We start from the raw sequence: 15406 nt of genomic DNA, 5'->3' as shown, positions 1-15406 counted from the left end.
CATAGACTGTGCTTTGGCTTTATTCGACACACAACATTTATCGTATGGATATGGAAGCTATCATTTATAATACATACAAACTAAAGTATATAATCCATATTGCTCTCGCTAAATTCGATGTGAGTTCAATTGAAAACCCCTTTCTTATTGCTTAGAATCATTTGTAAACACTATTATTATCCTGAGGGTCATAGTTTTTTGCAACTACATATCTATGTATATGAATATTTTAAAACGAAAATCCATAGGCTGTCCTTAAACTTCAAATTTTGAAATGTCCAAGGGTGGCAGATTGTCCAGATCATACGCGCTTTGGACTCCTCTAGGTCTAAGACAGAACAAGTGCTCCACGGCCTTTTTGATCTCCTGCTCCGTGCAATATGGATTGACCATGACAATGGAGTGCGCCAGCATCTTGGCTAGCTTCTTGAACAGAAATCGATTGGCGATAAGGCCCTCCGCCAGAGGAGACATCAAATGTCGTACAATCCATGGGCGTATACGAAGCACGCAGCTTGCCAGCAGTACTTCGTCCACTAGATCAATTGACGGACTGGATAACTGGTTGAGGAACTCATCATCGCTGTCTTCGCCAAAAAACAGGTGAAACTTATATCTCAAGCGGTCCTCGCAGCGCCAATCCGCTTCCAGTAAGCGAACCAAACAGGCATTGAGCCGCCTTCTCTGTGCGTAGAGTTCGCAAGGCCAGCGACTCTGGCGAAGATCCACTTCGCTGTGATGCCCAGTTGGAGGTGTGGCAGTTGGAGATGTGGGCGGCTCTTCCATTTTTTCAGGCAGTTCAGCGTTCTCTATTTCCATTAGTATGGCCGAGATCTGCGGATCGTCAGTAACAGCAGTTGCTTCGATGCCGAATATATGATTAAGATCAGTGGGCTCGTCGCCAAACAGCATAGCCAGCTCCTGGGCCACAGCGTCTTCGGTTTCGGAGTAGGGTGATCTTTGCTTGGCAAGGGGCTTGTGCTCAGGAGTTATGATCTTACTACGACAACGTGGACATGGAGTATCTTGCTGAACTTGCGACCGTTCCAGACTAGCCTGAAACATATCGATTTTTCTACGCAGCTCATAGCTACCATCATCACACTCCTCCGTAGGAGAATCGTGGCCATTTTGGGCTTGTATGTCAATTGTTTGTGTGGCCTTATCCACCAGTAGGCGGTCAGTTTTTATGGGCATAACATCCTCTCCAGCTTCAAGCTGCATTTGCTCAAATAGAATGTTGGTCAAACGGCACTCCTGGGTGTTCCTCCGTACCGCAGCTATCTGTAGGTATACAAATTTGATAAACATGGCTCAATATATGTATGTTGCTCAGATTTTTGTACCGTTTTGACCATGGCTCTTTGGTAGATCTGTGCAGCCATGCAAGCCTTTTTCGCCTTGTCCTCCAGTTGCTCCAAGCTCGCGGGAATACAGGCCCAGGCAGTGGGCTTGTGGCGATTACGAGATTGATTGGCCCAGGCGCACACATTCTCCTGCAGCTGGCGCTCCAAATATAGCACATATTGCTTGCGTACCTACGCAGTTATGTAAATAAACAAAAGTTAGGAATAGCCAAACGCTTTCACAACAGAAATTAGTTAGTTCTCAGGATATACCACGTCTGTGAGGACCACAAAATCGTTATTTCCTTCGTGTGTCGTATGCATTCTTTGGTCACGGGCTTATATTCTTCACTTCAATCGAATTTACGCATTTTGGCGCAGTTCTTAAACGGTTAAGTGGCGATTTAAGTCAAATAGGAATTTAAACAATTTGACGGAGCTGCCACCTTGTAGGGAACATATGCTGCACAAAATAGTATGACCAGACCACACAAGCCAATAAGTTTCCTTTAGAGCTTACCCAAGTTCCCAACCAGGATTAGAAAAGAAAAAGGAGACAAAAATAAAAAAAAAGTGCTTCAAAATGTTTATGATTTTTAGGTATATGTTTTTTAAAACCAAATCACAAAACGTGTTTTTTGTTGATTAATAAAATTGATAAATAATAATAAGTTTTTTGTCTAAACTACAATCAAAAATGTTTATTTTAGAAAGTATTTCACAGACAACAGTATTACAGATTTTTGTTTTACTTTTACTTTTATGCACGCTTTTAAATCGAAAGCAGGTAATTAAAATAATTAAGTTAAATTTATTGAGGCAAGCACTGAGACAGGGCCTATTTACATTATGTAAATATGTATAAGTGACAAGCATATTTCAATACATGTTCCATTACATAAAAATATAAGCAACAACGATCAACAGTAGTTGATTTTTGCAGAGCCAACGGAATCGTACGTCCCGTTTTGTTTATTACAAATCGTTATTTTGAACAACAACAAAATTAAGCGTGAGGAGAAACTATTATAAATATATATGTTTAATTATGTTTTAGGGCTATACTTCTAAAGCCGCGGCCAATATTTGGCTTAATTTTGAATATCAATCGATCATCGCTTCACTTCGATTTAGCATCGCTCTACCAGCTAGTCCAGAAACATGTTGTCGTCGTCAAAGGTAAAGATGTTGTTGCGTGCTGCCTGGGCGGGATTAGCATCCGGACGTGCTCGGCCACCTTCCGCCGTGGCCTGGCTAGTGTTATTGGCCGGCGAGGGATTGTCCGTTCCTGTTGCGGTGCTGGCCGTGCTCCTGGCGGAATTGCTGCCATCGGCCGCCATCTCTGGGCCAAAGCCATCGAGCATGACAAATTCGTCGTCCGCATCGCTCCCATCGTCTGCCAGTGACTTGCGGCAGATAGGACAGGTGCTGTGCAGGTTAAGCCATGGCACGATGCAGTTCTCGTGATACAGATGCGAACAGGGCAGCTTGCGTACCGTCTCGTCAATTTTAAAGTCATCCCAGCATATGGAGCACTGGATCTTTCGGTTCACCTCCTCGGCACTGATCTGCACATTGGGTATCTCGTTTATACGCTGCGCCGACAACGGCGGCGGTCCTGAAGTCTCCATTTGGTTGAGCATTTGAGTGACAATGGTGTCTAGTCCCTCGCGGCCCCACGCATAATCTCCCGGGTTGCCCATGAAGAACATGTGCGAATTGCCGCCGCCGCCGACTCCTCCGCCACCGGGTCCAGTTACTATTTCAGCTGTGGCGCCGGCCAGTGGCAGGCTCTGCAGAAAATCAAAGAGCACATTGTCCAGTCGGTCCAAATTGGCCGGGCGCACTCGTCCGCCAGCGGTCAGACCGCGAGCAGAGTCACTACCCGAGGGACCGGCGAAGCCGCCCAGATGCAGCACATTGCTGTGCCGCCTGTTTGGCTCAATGGTGATCTCCAAATTGGGCACATTTCGCATATTCAGAAGCGACACAATATCGTTACGCAGCGACTCAACATTCACGTGAGATCCGCCCGAGGAGCTGCCCCTGCTCAGGGTGTCGTGTGAGCCAGAAGAGCCACTACCGCTGCTTCCAGATCTGGCACTGCCGGATGCTCCAGCCGCCGACGAACCCATCTCCGGCGCATTTGCCGGCAGCTCCTCCACGAAACCGTTGGCGCACAGCGGGCAGGTGAAGTCCGAGTTGGGAATGTTGATCTCCACGTTGCACATGTGGCAGAAGAATCGCTTGGTTTCCGCGGGGCGGTCCTCCACCACCATAGCTTCTGCCATCCTGCGGGAGGTCCTTTATTTTCTTGGCAACGACTCCGCTGACGATTGTGCAAGATTGTCGCCTTCTGATGATGTTGACTGCTCACGGCTGTAGACGTTGCTTTGACAAGAGGAGGACAAGGTACACGCACCTAGCTTCACCCTGTCATTGGGTTCGGTCGGATCAATTGGGAGTTTAAGGAATAGAATTTAATTTTTCTATAAATAAGGGCCTTCACAAAGTGGCCTTTGCCGCAGAAGAGAATAAATCCAGCTGGTTGGCGCGGTTTGGTCACACTGGAAGCCAAATAGCTAGTAAATAGAAAAATAGGGGCATTTGGTTGTATTATTGCTTATAAAGGATCTTAATGATAATGAATATACGCTTTAACATTCGCTGGGTTATTTTTGAATTTTAAAAATGGTTTCGTTTTTACCGATTAAAAATACTAGCTATAAAATATGCGATTCGATTTAAAATCTCTTTAGCAGGCGTTGCCACCTCACTCCTATGCTGCCAGTTAATATTAGCCCATTTTACACTTGTAGTCTGGCAACGCAGAGCAGAAACAAAAAGTCATCATCCCAGGCGGCGTTTAGCATTTTGCAAAATTTTTATTTTCCTGCTGATTAAATTGAGCTGAGCGAACAGCACCGCGACCATGTCGATTTTAGCCTACAACGGAGGATGTGTCGTGGCCATGCGCGGCAAGGACTGCGTGGCCATTGCCACAGATCACCGATTCGGTATTCAGGCTCAGACGATCTCCACGGACTTCAAGAAGGTCTTTCACATCGGCCCACGGATGTTCCTCGGACTCACTGGCCTGCAGACGGACATCCTGACAGTTCGCGATCGCCTGATGTTCCGCAAGAATCTGTACGAGACACGCGAGAACCGCGAAATGTGCCCCAAGCCCTTCTCGGCCATGATGTCCAGCTTCCTGTACGAGCACCGTTTTGGCCCATACTTCATTGAGCCGGTCGTTGCCGGCCTGGATCCCAAGACCATGGAGCCTTTTATCTGCAACATGGACCTGATCGGCTGCCCCAACGCACCCGACGATTTTGTGGTGGCCGGCACCTGTGCGGAGCAACTGTATGGCATGTGCGAAACTCTGTGGAAACCCGATCTGGAGCCGGACCAGCTGTTCGAGGTCATCGCCCAGTCCATTGTGAACGCCTTCGATCGCGACGCCATGAGCGGTTGGGGCGCCACCGTCTACATTATCGAGAAGGACAAGATCACGGAGCGCACACTGAAGACCCGCATGGACTAGATGATGTTAGGAGTTTCATTGGTGATTTTGTAAACAACATTTACCGAAATACACATACAAATAAAATTTGTTTAGGTACAACATATGCGTATTTCTTTTTTATAAAACGTACATATATAAATTTAGATACAAATGCGTTCTATTTTAAAATTGTTATTTCACATTAAGTTGTATTAAATTATTGCTCTTCTGTCCACTCGACGGACTTCTTGGCCAACAACATGGCAGCATCCTCGGTCTTTGCCCCGCCAATGAAGCCGCTGTGATGGACAAATATGAGATCTTTGATGCCCGCCTTTTGGCTTAGTTCATCGTCCCTCAATCCCCGCCAAGGGGTAGGCAGGAATTTGCGACCCTGAAAGCTGCCAGGCGTCACTGGAACTCCGGCCACTCGCCAACTGCTGCCGTCGTTGAAGACGATCAGCTTGGGCACACCCTCCACTTTGTACTCTTTTTCCAGATCTGCCAGATGAGACTTCCAGGGGCAGAAATTCTTTAGCACAAGAATCTCGCCGGTTGGATGGACGCTTTTGGCATTGTTCAGCGCCTCTCGTACGTGATCACGGGCTGCAATCCAGGAGCAGCACACCTCCACAACGTTGTCCACCAACTCACGACCGGCAGTATCCATTGCCTGTCTGAATCGGTCTTCGATGTCCACGCCAGTTTCCTGCCAGGAGGGATTTAGCTTGCCAATGCGCGCGGATAGATGGGTGGAAATCTTGTATATAGGCTCGGCGCCCTCGAACATGGATACTCCATTATCAATTGCGTCCAGTTCGCTGATAAAGTTCCTATAAATCTGAATGAAGGCCAGTTGCAGATTCTCCGGTGAGAGTTTAATTCCCTTTTCGCGCTGCAAAATGCTCTGGATGACACGCTCCCCATAGTGACTGTAAACCAGTCCAGCACTGCTTAGCCTGGAGGAAATAACATTGGATTTTATGGTTTCGTTTAAACTAAAACCGCAAATTTACCTGATAACGTTGAAGTCTTCGCTTACTTCTGGGCGAAGTGAACTAAAAGTTTCCTTGAAAGTTCGTTGGTGGTGATCGTACAACTTCTTGGCATGATCATAAACGCCGCCAACGTCCACTATTATGTCGCACTTTTCCTGCAATGCTTTGTCGTCCCGACTGCGGAATATCTCTGCGTTTTCATACTCCTCCAATTGCTTGAGCATAAAACATGCGACCACCTCATCGCAGTGAAAAGTCCCGCTGTGGGTGCCGATCCAAAGGGGAGAGCGTTTTGGTGGGGTACCTCCAGACATTATAGATAGTGTTCCTGTTTCAAAACATCCAGTTAAGCTCAGATATTGCAATTAATTTCGGATTCTTCCTAAGAACTTACGAAAACGCGGTAACAATCGGAACATTAGCGACGGACTTTTCTTCTGATGACAATCGATAACTTATGCTTTTATCTCTTGATATGGCAACGTAGTCGACTTAAAAATAAATAAAAAAAACTGCAGCGTGGCAGCACTGGCAACGGTTTTTTAATGCGCAAAATATAACAAATAAAACTTTAATTATATACGTTTTATAGACAAATATTATTTAAATTTTATATGTTAAATAAATGCAAATTTTGTGAAATCTGTACCAAGCACTGCCAGCTTAACAGAGAACTTCGTCTCTCACCACTCGAATGCATGGGCGTTTTTGCCGATCCAATAAATTAGCATTCGTTTGCTAATTTGTAAAACAACAACTTATAGGGACCACTTCAATTTTCGGGCTGTTTAGTAAAATATTATGGGCTGGAAATTTCAGTAAGCCTTTGGAGCTCTAGACCCACGCATGGATAGATTGGATAAAATTGACTAAATACAAGGATTTTCCAAAATGGCAGAAGCCCGTTTGCGCCGAAATATAAGTCGGCAAGTACCCGCAATGTAAGAGTGATTAGTTAAGAAGATCATTAAAAAGTGCACGGGAATCGGAAAGTTTAAAAATTCATTGCTGACCCACTGCGTGGTATTGCTTATATAATCGGCTGATGCCTTAAGTTATTTAAATTTCACATTTCCGTTAATTGTGAGCTGAAACTGGCGAACAATAATTAAAACCCAGATAGTAGACAAACCGTCTGTGTGTGCGTAAAAAACATAAATCACTGCCGACAACAATGATCACGTGTATGAGCGCACACAAAACGTTAAGTTCGAATTGTTGCACAGGCATTTTTCCCGTTTTCAGCATCCCACGACCTTCAAAAAGATGCTAAGCTCGGAAATTGAGTGGAAAAGGAAGTACCTGGGTAAATAAAACTCGTTTGAAAAAGCACATCTCCCATTGAAATGCGAAATTCAGCTCGAATTAAAGTGCAATTTGCCCCGACGTCGACGTCATTTTGGCAAATCAAAAATTTCACAGGGTTTATTGAGGTTCTAATCGATGCAGACACGCTTATTAAATTCTGGACTCGTTTTGACCTCAGCTTCTTGCAATTAAGCTTATCATAGAGATTACGTTAGAAGTTCATTGCCACTGTGCGAAAAATGCGCTTGTTTTCACAATTACCCAAGTAATTATATTTTCACGCCCCTGAACAAATAAGCAAATTCCACAGGCAAACACCAAACTGAAACTCAAAGGTGTATTGTGACACGTGTGGTACTTAAACCAAGTAAATTGCTGTGTTTCAGATATGTGATATTATGTTATCAGTTCTAGAATATGAATAGGTGAATATGCTTGTAGGTTTATAAATCATTTTTGGCTAATAGCACATACAGGGTAACATTTGGTCGGTGAATTGAGACTCTCGTTACGTATACGCCCATTTAACTTATATTAGCGCCGTCTTTTTTTCAAATAAATTGCTTAATACAACAAATATGTGAGTATGTGTTAAAAAAACTTTGAAAGCAATTAACTGGAGCACTTAAATAAGAGTTTACTAAATGGGGAGGTGGTGATTTTGTATCTAATAAAGTTGCCACTATTAATAAATTACATTACTCTCGTTTGTGAGTTTTCTGATGTGCGAAATCACAATGGCAGACGCTGCAAAGATTTATTTATTTGAGCTTAAGTGAACTTAAGTAGCTTTACTGTATTTATAGAGCCGAGATCAAAGCCGCTTGACGTTCCATTCAAGTGTGTCGGGTTTATGCAACTGTCATTTAACTATGGCGAGAATTTACCTTTTCCTGTTCGTATTTGCATCGTACGTATAGAACACGGCTTTGTGGTTATATTCGTGAACTCGAACCGGAATGCTGGACCTGAACCTACGTATGTACGACACAGAATTCATTTTAATTCAGAAAGAAATTAATGCTTTTTTTATGAATGTCAGATCGATTCGATGCTGATTTAGTGGGAAGATTTAGTACCCGGGCAATGATCAGTTAAATACAATACAACAAACTGGTTTGTCAGCGCGGCTCAATTGTTCTCCCGCTCATTGAATAACATTTTGGGGGATTTCGGGGTTTTGTTTTGTTTTCTAGCCGCCGAATTGGTTACCAAATTGCTTTTGCTTGCCTATATTCCAAATGGCACAAATGCCAAGCGAGCTTTCGTCGCATTTCATTTGCTGAGCTCCGTCTTGTAAGCTCAGCTTAATGGAAAGCTTTGTTGTAACGGGACAAAGATTCGCGCTCGGCTTCGGTTTCGGTTTCAGTTTGTTTTGACCGCGCGACGCGTTCTGATCTTAGCGTTAAGTCCTCCAGCAAATCGGTGTCTGACTAAAAATATACAAAAAAGTCTTTATATTTTACACCTTACTTACTCACGGTAAAACTTCGTCACGGACCCTTTTGGCCGCTGATTAAAACCAGTTGGAAATTCGGGCAAAAACCCGCATTCGAAAGTTCAACACTCCGATTATAACTTTTGGGATATCATGACAAATGTCCCACTTGCGTATATTATATGTGACATCGATTAGGTGCAGTGTTTCAGTTTCGGCAGCGAGTTGTTTCCGTCGCACGCAATCTTAGCCGACATCGCGGTTATAACCCTTATTTAGCCAGAAGTTTGCAGTTTCGGCCGCCGTATCTTGGCCATTAACCGCTGACATATTGGCATTAATGAGAGAGTACATTTTGCAACAGCTGGCCAACCATGTTATTTGTCTTGGGCTCAAGAAGACAATTGCAAATAGAAGATACGCGATGCAAGAACCGCGTTGATTATTTATTTGCAATGCCCTAAATATAAAGCTACATTGCAAAAAATTCATTTCGAGTAAACAACGTAAAGACAAAGTACTGAAATATCATGTCGTAAATTTAAAAATTTCTTTTAATGCACGAATGTAAACAAGAATTGCCGAAAATAAGTGAAAATACGCGTTAACATTTTCGGCAGACAGTTGGGGTGCGCCACATTAAACGGTGGGTCGTCCGTATAGACGTCTTTCGGCTCATCTCGAAAATATAGTTTCAACCGGTTTCACTGGGTCCCGTGACCAAAATTCGATTTATTACGAATCCCATAGACAACCTACCAACCGTACCACTCAACCTCATCTCGAACCCTATGCACCTCGGATGAGCTGGTTTTCATGCTCAAGGCTCGGCTCTTCTTTTTGTTTTGGCTGCTTCCAAACTTCGGTTTACTTTGCCCATATGCATAAATTGCATGCAAATGTCCAATATATCGTTTATATTTGCTTAATATGTGCTAAGAGATTTCTCTTTTGCATATCTGAAGTGGAATTATAATATTGTGACTATTTAAATATATTTAAAGTGCCTACATAACTGTGCCCGTCCCCAATGTGAAAATGCTCCGCGTTAGAGTATAAAAAGAAATTATTTTCAAATCGCTTACATATAAACACGTAACATTCAATTGTGTCAAAAACTTCAGCACTCCCAATCGCATAATAAGTAAGCCGAAAGAAAGCGGCCGAAACAAGAAGACCAATAAATGTCCAATTATAAGATTTTTTGTTTGTCTGTGACTTTGAAAGGTTTTGCCACTTAGCACTCTCCAACGAAACCATCGATAAATAATGATAATTGTCAATAACGATGGCCAAATGATTGCCAACTAAGTGAAAAGAGCCACAGTTTGATCGGTATACAAAAACCTTGCGCACAAGGCAAAGACTAGCAGCCAGCAGCCACTTGAGCAAACAGAAAGGTGCATTAAGTATACGCCGCGCATCAAGTATACGCAGTGATGTCCAATGGCAAGGCTGCCACAGCTGGCGCAACAGCTGAGAAAAACGGGTAAAATCGCATAATATGCACTACAGAGTTCCCGCTCAAACAATAAACCATAGTTAATTGCCAGCTGAAACTAATCGAATGAAAAAACACACTTTTCCATTGCAGCTCGCTGAACGATCGGCCATTGTTTATGCAAAACAGCAACGGCGGACGTATTGCGACCGGCGATGTGGAAGTCAGCAACTTCCGACGCGCCCTCCCACAGTTTTTAGCTGTTAGTATTAAGAACATATTGCTATTCGGTAAATAACACACATCTTCCAGCTACCCAGATTCCCAGGGGAATGAAATTCAGGAAACCTCAGCTGATTGGTTTTATATCCTCGTAAATAGCTTGCGTTTTATTCATGCCTATTAATCATAATTAAAGTCAGTGATTAAACGAAACTGCCAGTAATTATACGAACATTAAAAAACCTCTTTTGCTTAGAACATTTATCATTTTGCTGTTGAGTTAGCAGCTCAACACTAAATCAAAGTAAGAAAATAAAACAATATCAATAAAGTCTTCTGTCTCTTAACTTCCAAGCATTGCTACTGTATGATTAACATTCCTTGACTTTTGCTTAGCTTTTTAACTTCGATTTCACTCCCCTAACATGGAATCAATAGTATAACTCAATTAATTTTGATTGCTATATCGAAACAACACCTGCTCGTGTTTTTTTTAAGGATATGGCATGACCTTGGGCTTCCCCACGATCGTGATACCCGCCATTCAGGGAGGCGAGGGACGCAGCGAGACCAGTGGCGACATAGTCCTCAACAAGGACGAGATCTCTTGGTTCAGTTCCATCAACCTGATATGTGTGCCACTGGGATGCCTCTTCTCTGGACTCTTAACGCAGCCACTGGGCAAACGAAGAGCCATGCAGGTAAGGCAAATAAATTGGGGTTATGAAAAGCCAAGCTATTAATGATCCGTACATCTCCACTATCGAGAGTGTTAACCAAATTGAGCAATTTTAGCCCTAGCTAAGGGTGTAATTTTGGCACACACCTGAAAAGATACAAATTGCAACCGCAATCATCTGCGGCTCATCAGGTGCTCCTCCGATTACCGATCTCACCGATCAGATCGCATCACTGGCACACTGAACTGGAATCGAGCTGCGTGACTTTGTGGGGCTTATGCAATTATGTTTATCCACTCGAACCGATCCATTCGTACTAACCACCCACTTCCTTTGCGTTTTGCAGTTTGTCAACCTGCCGATTCTGGCCGCCTGGCTGATGTTTCACTTTGCGACGCGCACGGAGCACCTGTATGCGGCTTTATGCTTGGCTGGTCTCGGTGGCGGATTAATGGAGGCGCCGGTAAGTGAATCCCAACCACACTGATTAGTAGTACTGGGTGTTTACCTCTCACGTGCGAACGCAATGCCGATATCCCCTCCCCCCCAAAACTTTTTGTTTATCTATTCATTGGCATATTTCCCATCGTACAGGGGGATCACTTTTCTCGACACCTTGCGAATTTTAACGCCTAGCTGTTGTAACCACAAAATTATTTGGAATCACTGCTATACTCTATGACTAATCTTTTTACAAGTAGCTGATCTTATCGCGTTGCAGATAAAGAAACAAAAATATTTTCTAGATTTTTCTGGCTTTTAATGTGCTAGCCAAATGAATTGAATGCATCGGATTAAGCCAAGTTACATTCAATTCAAATATCAATGGTCTCTACAGTTGCTACAGTTGCTACAGTTGCTACAGTTGCTTCTGTGCTACTACCATTCGAATCTAGCGATTGGTCTACGTAGTAGTAGTCAGATGTATTGGTGCGAGCCAAACGAGTGTAGTAGAGCGGCTCGTGCGGCTTGATTTTCTTATCGAAGAGGCAGGTGAGGTAGCGCCCCTTGCCGGACTTGAGCATTCCGCAGCCGATCTTCTTGTTCTTCACGTAGATCAGATTGGCGAAGACCATTAGGTGGTCCTGCGGGGAAATGTCGGGAAAGCTTCTCACATAGCTGCGCTTCATCATCTTGTGGTAGCTAAACCACAAATTAAGGAAGCTGATCACGTTGAAGCCCTTGGAAACTTCGTTGATCTTAACGAAATCTGAGGACTCGCCCACATCCTTGTAGAGGAACGTATTTACACAGGGTGAGTTGGAGTGCTCGTGGCACTGATTGGACACCCGCATCGCCATCACGGCCAGCTCGTCGTCCCATTTGATGTTCTTCAATTTGCCCGCTTTGGGGAGAATGCCCAGGCCCCTCTCCACTTGCCTCCGGAAGTTGTTCACATTCCGCACGATATCAGCTCGATAATCGGTCATCCTAACGCCCTCGTGGTCTTTACCGCATCTCGGTGACCACTGGAAAGGAATTTTAACTAAGCATTTATCTGATTGCTGCGTTGATCAATTAGCTACTCACGAATTTTATGCCGCAGGTGATGTGCTTCTTGTTTGGCGGACAAATGGCGGAATTGCAGTAATCGGGTGGCTTTAAATGATGAGATTTTTTTATAAGAAATTCCTCTTATACACAACAAGAACTTCCTACCTTCACTGGATTATTGTAGTGTATTTTCTGGACATAAGTGGGCCACCGAGTTCTGAATACAGTGTTGCTAGTATGAATTTTCAGTTCGGCTGCAATCACCAAAAAACACAAGAGCTTCATCTTTCCCAGTGTCGAAACTCAAAGTGATGCTATTCATGATGGAATACCATTTGCTGCGGATGATTGCAATTTGTATGCTTAGATTACTATAGAAGTACACGGATTGTGTCGATTTTCGTGGGAACTAAAAAATACTCACTAAAACTGTGACGTGATATGTGATCACATATTATCCCCAAAACTAACCTGTTGCATAGACACTCATCACACGTGGCCATTAAGTAGCATCTGCGATCGCAAAGTTCAGTATGTTTATGTCAATTGTCGATTGTCTCCGTGACTGCATACACTGACCCACATAGTTCTCTTGCCAGAATTGTTCACCTTGGCCAAACTCCTTGAGAACTTTGGTTGTCTTGATACTTGCCACTTCAGATTGCCGCAAGCCTCTGGTATTTAACTATTAACCCTCTAGCTCAACATGTTAATAAACAAAGTAATTAACGAAGGTAGGCGATAAGAGGAAAGATATGTTGTGTTTTTTTTTACTGATGCATTTTTAAATCTAGTGTTTCTTCTTAAAGCTTTTTTTCGATAGAAATATAGAATTTGTCTGACATTTGGCGGGTTAACAAAGATAAATCTTTGTAAATCACATTTGAAGTAAGCAAAAACGAACTCCACTAACGACTAACCTTGTTGATTTATTGCAGGTGCTCACCTATGTGGCGGAAATTACGGAGCCCAAATACCGCGGCATATTGTCCGCTTTGGGCACAACGTGTGTCATCACTGGTGTTTTCATACAATTCATCCTGGGATCCCTGATGGACTGGCGGAGTGTGGCGGCGGTGAGCTCGGCTTTTCCGGTGATCACCATAATAATGCTGTGCTTTGTGCCCGAGAGTCCGGTTTGGTTGATCCGGGAGCAGCGTTTCCGGGAGGCCGTGAAGTCTCTGCAATGGCTACGTGGCTGGGTTCCGGAGCATATGATCGAGGCGGAGTTCAATCAGCTCTACGATGAACTGATCACACAGAAGACCATCGAACTGTCGGCGGATGGAGTTCCTCCGCCGGGTCAACGCCGAACACTGGGTCAACGGCTGAGGATGTGGCGGAAACGCAGCTTCCTGGTGCCATTCCTACTGGTTTCGTTCTCCTTTTTCACGGGTCACTTTTCCGGAAAGACCCCACTGCAAACCTATGCTGTGCAGATTTTCCACACCCTCAAGGCTCCGATGAACAAGTACCATGCCACAATTCTGCTGGGAGTGGCTGAGATGCTGGCCACCATCCTGGGCGTTGTCCTAATTCACTTCACCGGAAAGAGACCTCTGGTTCTGGTTTCAACGGTGGGCACCGGTCTGTGCTTCTTTGGCACTGCCACTTATGCCCATTTCTTGAGTGAAGTGCCTGGATTTACCGTCAACAACGTGGTGGTTAATGCCTCCTCGATTGTGCCCAAGGAGGGTATTCTTTCTCAGCAAAATATATCCAGGATCTTTGAGACAGAACAACAGGCGATCAGGCAGGAAACGGAGCGCTTTACTACCCAATTACCCGACATGGAAACCACTACAATATTCGATCAGAATATCTATAATCGCAGTAAGAGGGAGGTGGATGAAATGATGACCACCGATGCACCAATGGACACCACCATGTGGCCTGAGCCATCGAGCAGTGCGGAACCCATAGCATCTTCATCGCTGGCGCCACCATCGACTTCGCTGAAGCCACCCCTAGTGGAGGAACTTTTGCTGGTGGTGCCGAAACAAGAACACAACTACCTGGTCTGGGTGCCACTCATCCTGCTACTACTCTCCGCCTTCTTCTCTCATCTGGGTATACGAATGTTACCGTGGATTCTCATTGGCGAGGTGTTTCCGGCTGAGATTCGTAATTCCGCATCGGGATTTGCCGGCGGAGTGGGCTATATATTTGGCTTCCTGGCAAACAAACTCTTCCTGGTGATGCTGAGTGCCTTAACTCTGCCCGGAACCTTCGCTTTTTATGCCAGTGTGGCCTTCTTTGGCACCATTGTCCTGTACTTTACGCTTCCAGAGACTGAAGGCCGCACACTGGGTGTAAGTATACAATTTTGCTTTGTAATTACTTATAGGATTAGAAACGTATATAGAATATAATCTTACTTTTGAACAAATATACTCATTGTAGGAAATCGAAGCTCATTTCTCTAAGAAATCCGATGTGAATCTGCTTCGCAAGCAGCCCAGCAACAAGTTACCTATCAAGGACGAAGCACAGTTCCCCGGGAATACCATTAATATGCAAAGTAACTTCCAAGTGCCTATCACATCGCAGCAACAGGCAAAGATTATCCATTTGCAACAGAGCGACTTTACGCCGCGCTCCCAAAACGGAAGAACAGCAGGAGTTGGGATGTCCAATCCGGCTTTCGAGGAGAGCAACACCACACATTTGTGAGGAGCTGCTAGTGGACTGTGTCATCACCTAAACATTATTTAAAAGTGCTTAACATTCCAGTGATATTTCTGAGAAATAAACTTAACAATTTAGTTTTATGAATGCGACCTGGTTTTTATGTAACATGTTTAATTCGAAATGGGATTCGCCTATTTTATTTGTAGGTTAAAGCAAAGATACTGCAATGATTCACTACCAAACTTTATCAATAATACGTTTAAAAGTTCATAGATACCATTTCTCCAGAAGGGTTACTTATCATAAAAAACTTTATACCATAGCTGACGGAAATGGT

General features: G+C 44.0%; 6 protein-coding genes across 12 annotated transcripts; 2 read left to right on the top strand and 4 right to left on the bottom strand.

The window, feature by feature from the left end:
* Positions 1-2: 2 nt before the first annotated feature.
* On the bottom strand, positions 3-1827 carry LOC6536305. Its single transcript, XM_002096853.3, has 3 exons — positions 1620-1827; positions 1347-1538; positions 3-1284 (listed from the first exon to the last, which is right to left on the bottom strand). Exons 1-3 carry the CDS (start codon positions 1668-1670, stop codon positions 256-258), a joined length of 1272 nt encoding a protein of 423 aa, XP_002096889.1. The 5' UTR covers positions 1671-1827; the 3' UTR covers positions 3-255.
* Positions 1828-2276: 449 nt separating this feature from the next.
* LOC6536304 (E3 ubiquitin-protein ligase Iruka) lies at positions 2277-3889 on the bottom strand. The gene has a single exon (XM_002096852.4). The coding sequence runs from the start codon at positions 3635-3637 to the stop codon at positions 2495-2497; it is 1143 nt and encodes a 380-aa protein (XP_002096888.1). The 5' UTR covers positions 3638-3889; the 3' UTR covers positions 2277-2494.
* Positions 3890-4152: 263 nt separating this feature from the next.
* On the top strand, positions 4153-4979 carry LOC6536303 (proteasome subunit beta type-3). Its single transcript, XM_002096851.4, has one exon. The coding sequence runs from the start codon at positions 4279-4281 to the stop codon at positions 4894-4896; it is 618 nt and encodes a 205-aa protein (XP_002096887.1). The 5' UTR covers positions 4153-4278; the 3' UTR covers positions 4897-4979.
* A 54-nt stretch (positions 4980-5033) lies between these two features.
* On the bottom strand, positions 5034-6370 carry LOC6536302 (MYG1 protein C27H6.8). The gene is made up of 3 exons (XM_002096850.4): positions 6250-6370; positions 5874-6183; positions 5034-5816 (listed from the first exon to the last, which is right to left on the bottom strand). Exons 1-3 carry the CDS (start codon positions 6272-6274, stop codon positions 5075-5077), a joined length of 1077 nt encoding a protein of 358 aa, XP_002096886.1. The 5' UTR covers positions 6275-6370; the 3' UTR covers positions 5034-5074.
* Positions 6371-6684: 314 nt separating this feature from the next.
* On the top strand, positions 6685-15213 carry LOC6536300 (facilitated trehalose transporter Tret1). Of its 7 annotated transcripts, XM_015192160.3 has the most exons (7): positions 8525-8645; positions 9829-10090; positions 10196-10332; positions 10763-10965; positions 11291-11407; positions 13377-14750; positions 14842-15213. In XM_015192160.3, the coding sequence occupies exons 2-7, from the start codon at positions 10041-10043 to the stop codon at positions 15109-15111; spliced, it is 2151 nt and encodes a 716-aa protein (XP_015047646.1). In that variant the 5' UTR covers positions 8525-8645; positions 9829-10040; the 3' UTR covers positions 15112-15213. The 7 variants fall into 7 exon arrangements, with proteins under 7 accessions (XP_015047647.1, XP_039231779.1, XP_039231777.1 ...); XM_015192161.3 differs by lacking the exons at positions 8525-8645; positions 9829-10090 and adding an exon at positions 6685-6796; XM_039375845.1 differs by lacking the exons at positions 8525-8645; positions 9829-10090 and adding an exon at positions 6732-6781.
* On the bottom strand, positions 11683-12756 carry LOC6536301 (venom allergen 3). The gene is made up of 3 exons (XM_002096849.4): positions 12604-12756; positions 12475-12543; positions 11683-12413 (listed from the first exon to the last, which is right to left on the bottom strand). Exons 1-3 carry the CDS (start codon positions 12721-12723, stop codon positions 11760-11762), a joined length of 843 nt encoding a protein of 280 aa, XP_002096885.1. The 5' UTR covers positions 12724-12756; the 3' UTR covers positions 11683-11759.
* Positions 15214-15406: the final 193 nt, after the last annotated feature.

The sequence above is a fragment of the Drosophila yakuba genome, chromosome 3R (genome assembly GCF_016746365.2).
Source record: "Drosophila yakuba strain Tai18E2 chromosome 3R, Prin_Dyak_Tai18E2_2.1, whole genome shotgun sequence".
NCBI classification, from domain to species: Eukaryota; Metazoa; Arthropoda; class Insecta; order Diptera; family Drosophilidae; genus Drosophila; species Drosophila yakuba.
Note: the sequence above shows the minus strand (reverse complement) of the source record. Positions and strands in the feature narration are given on the sequence as shown.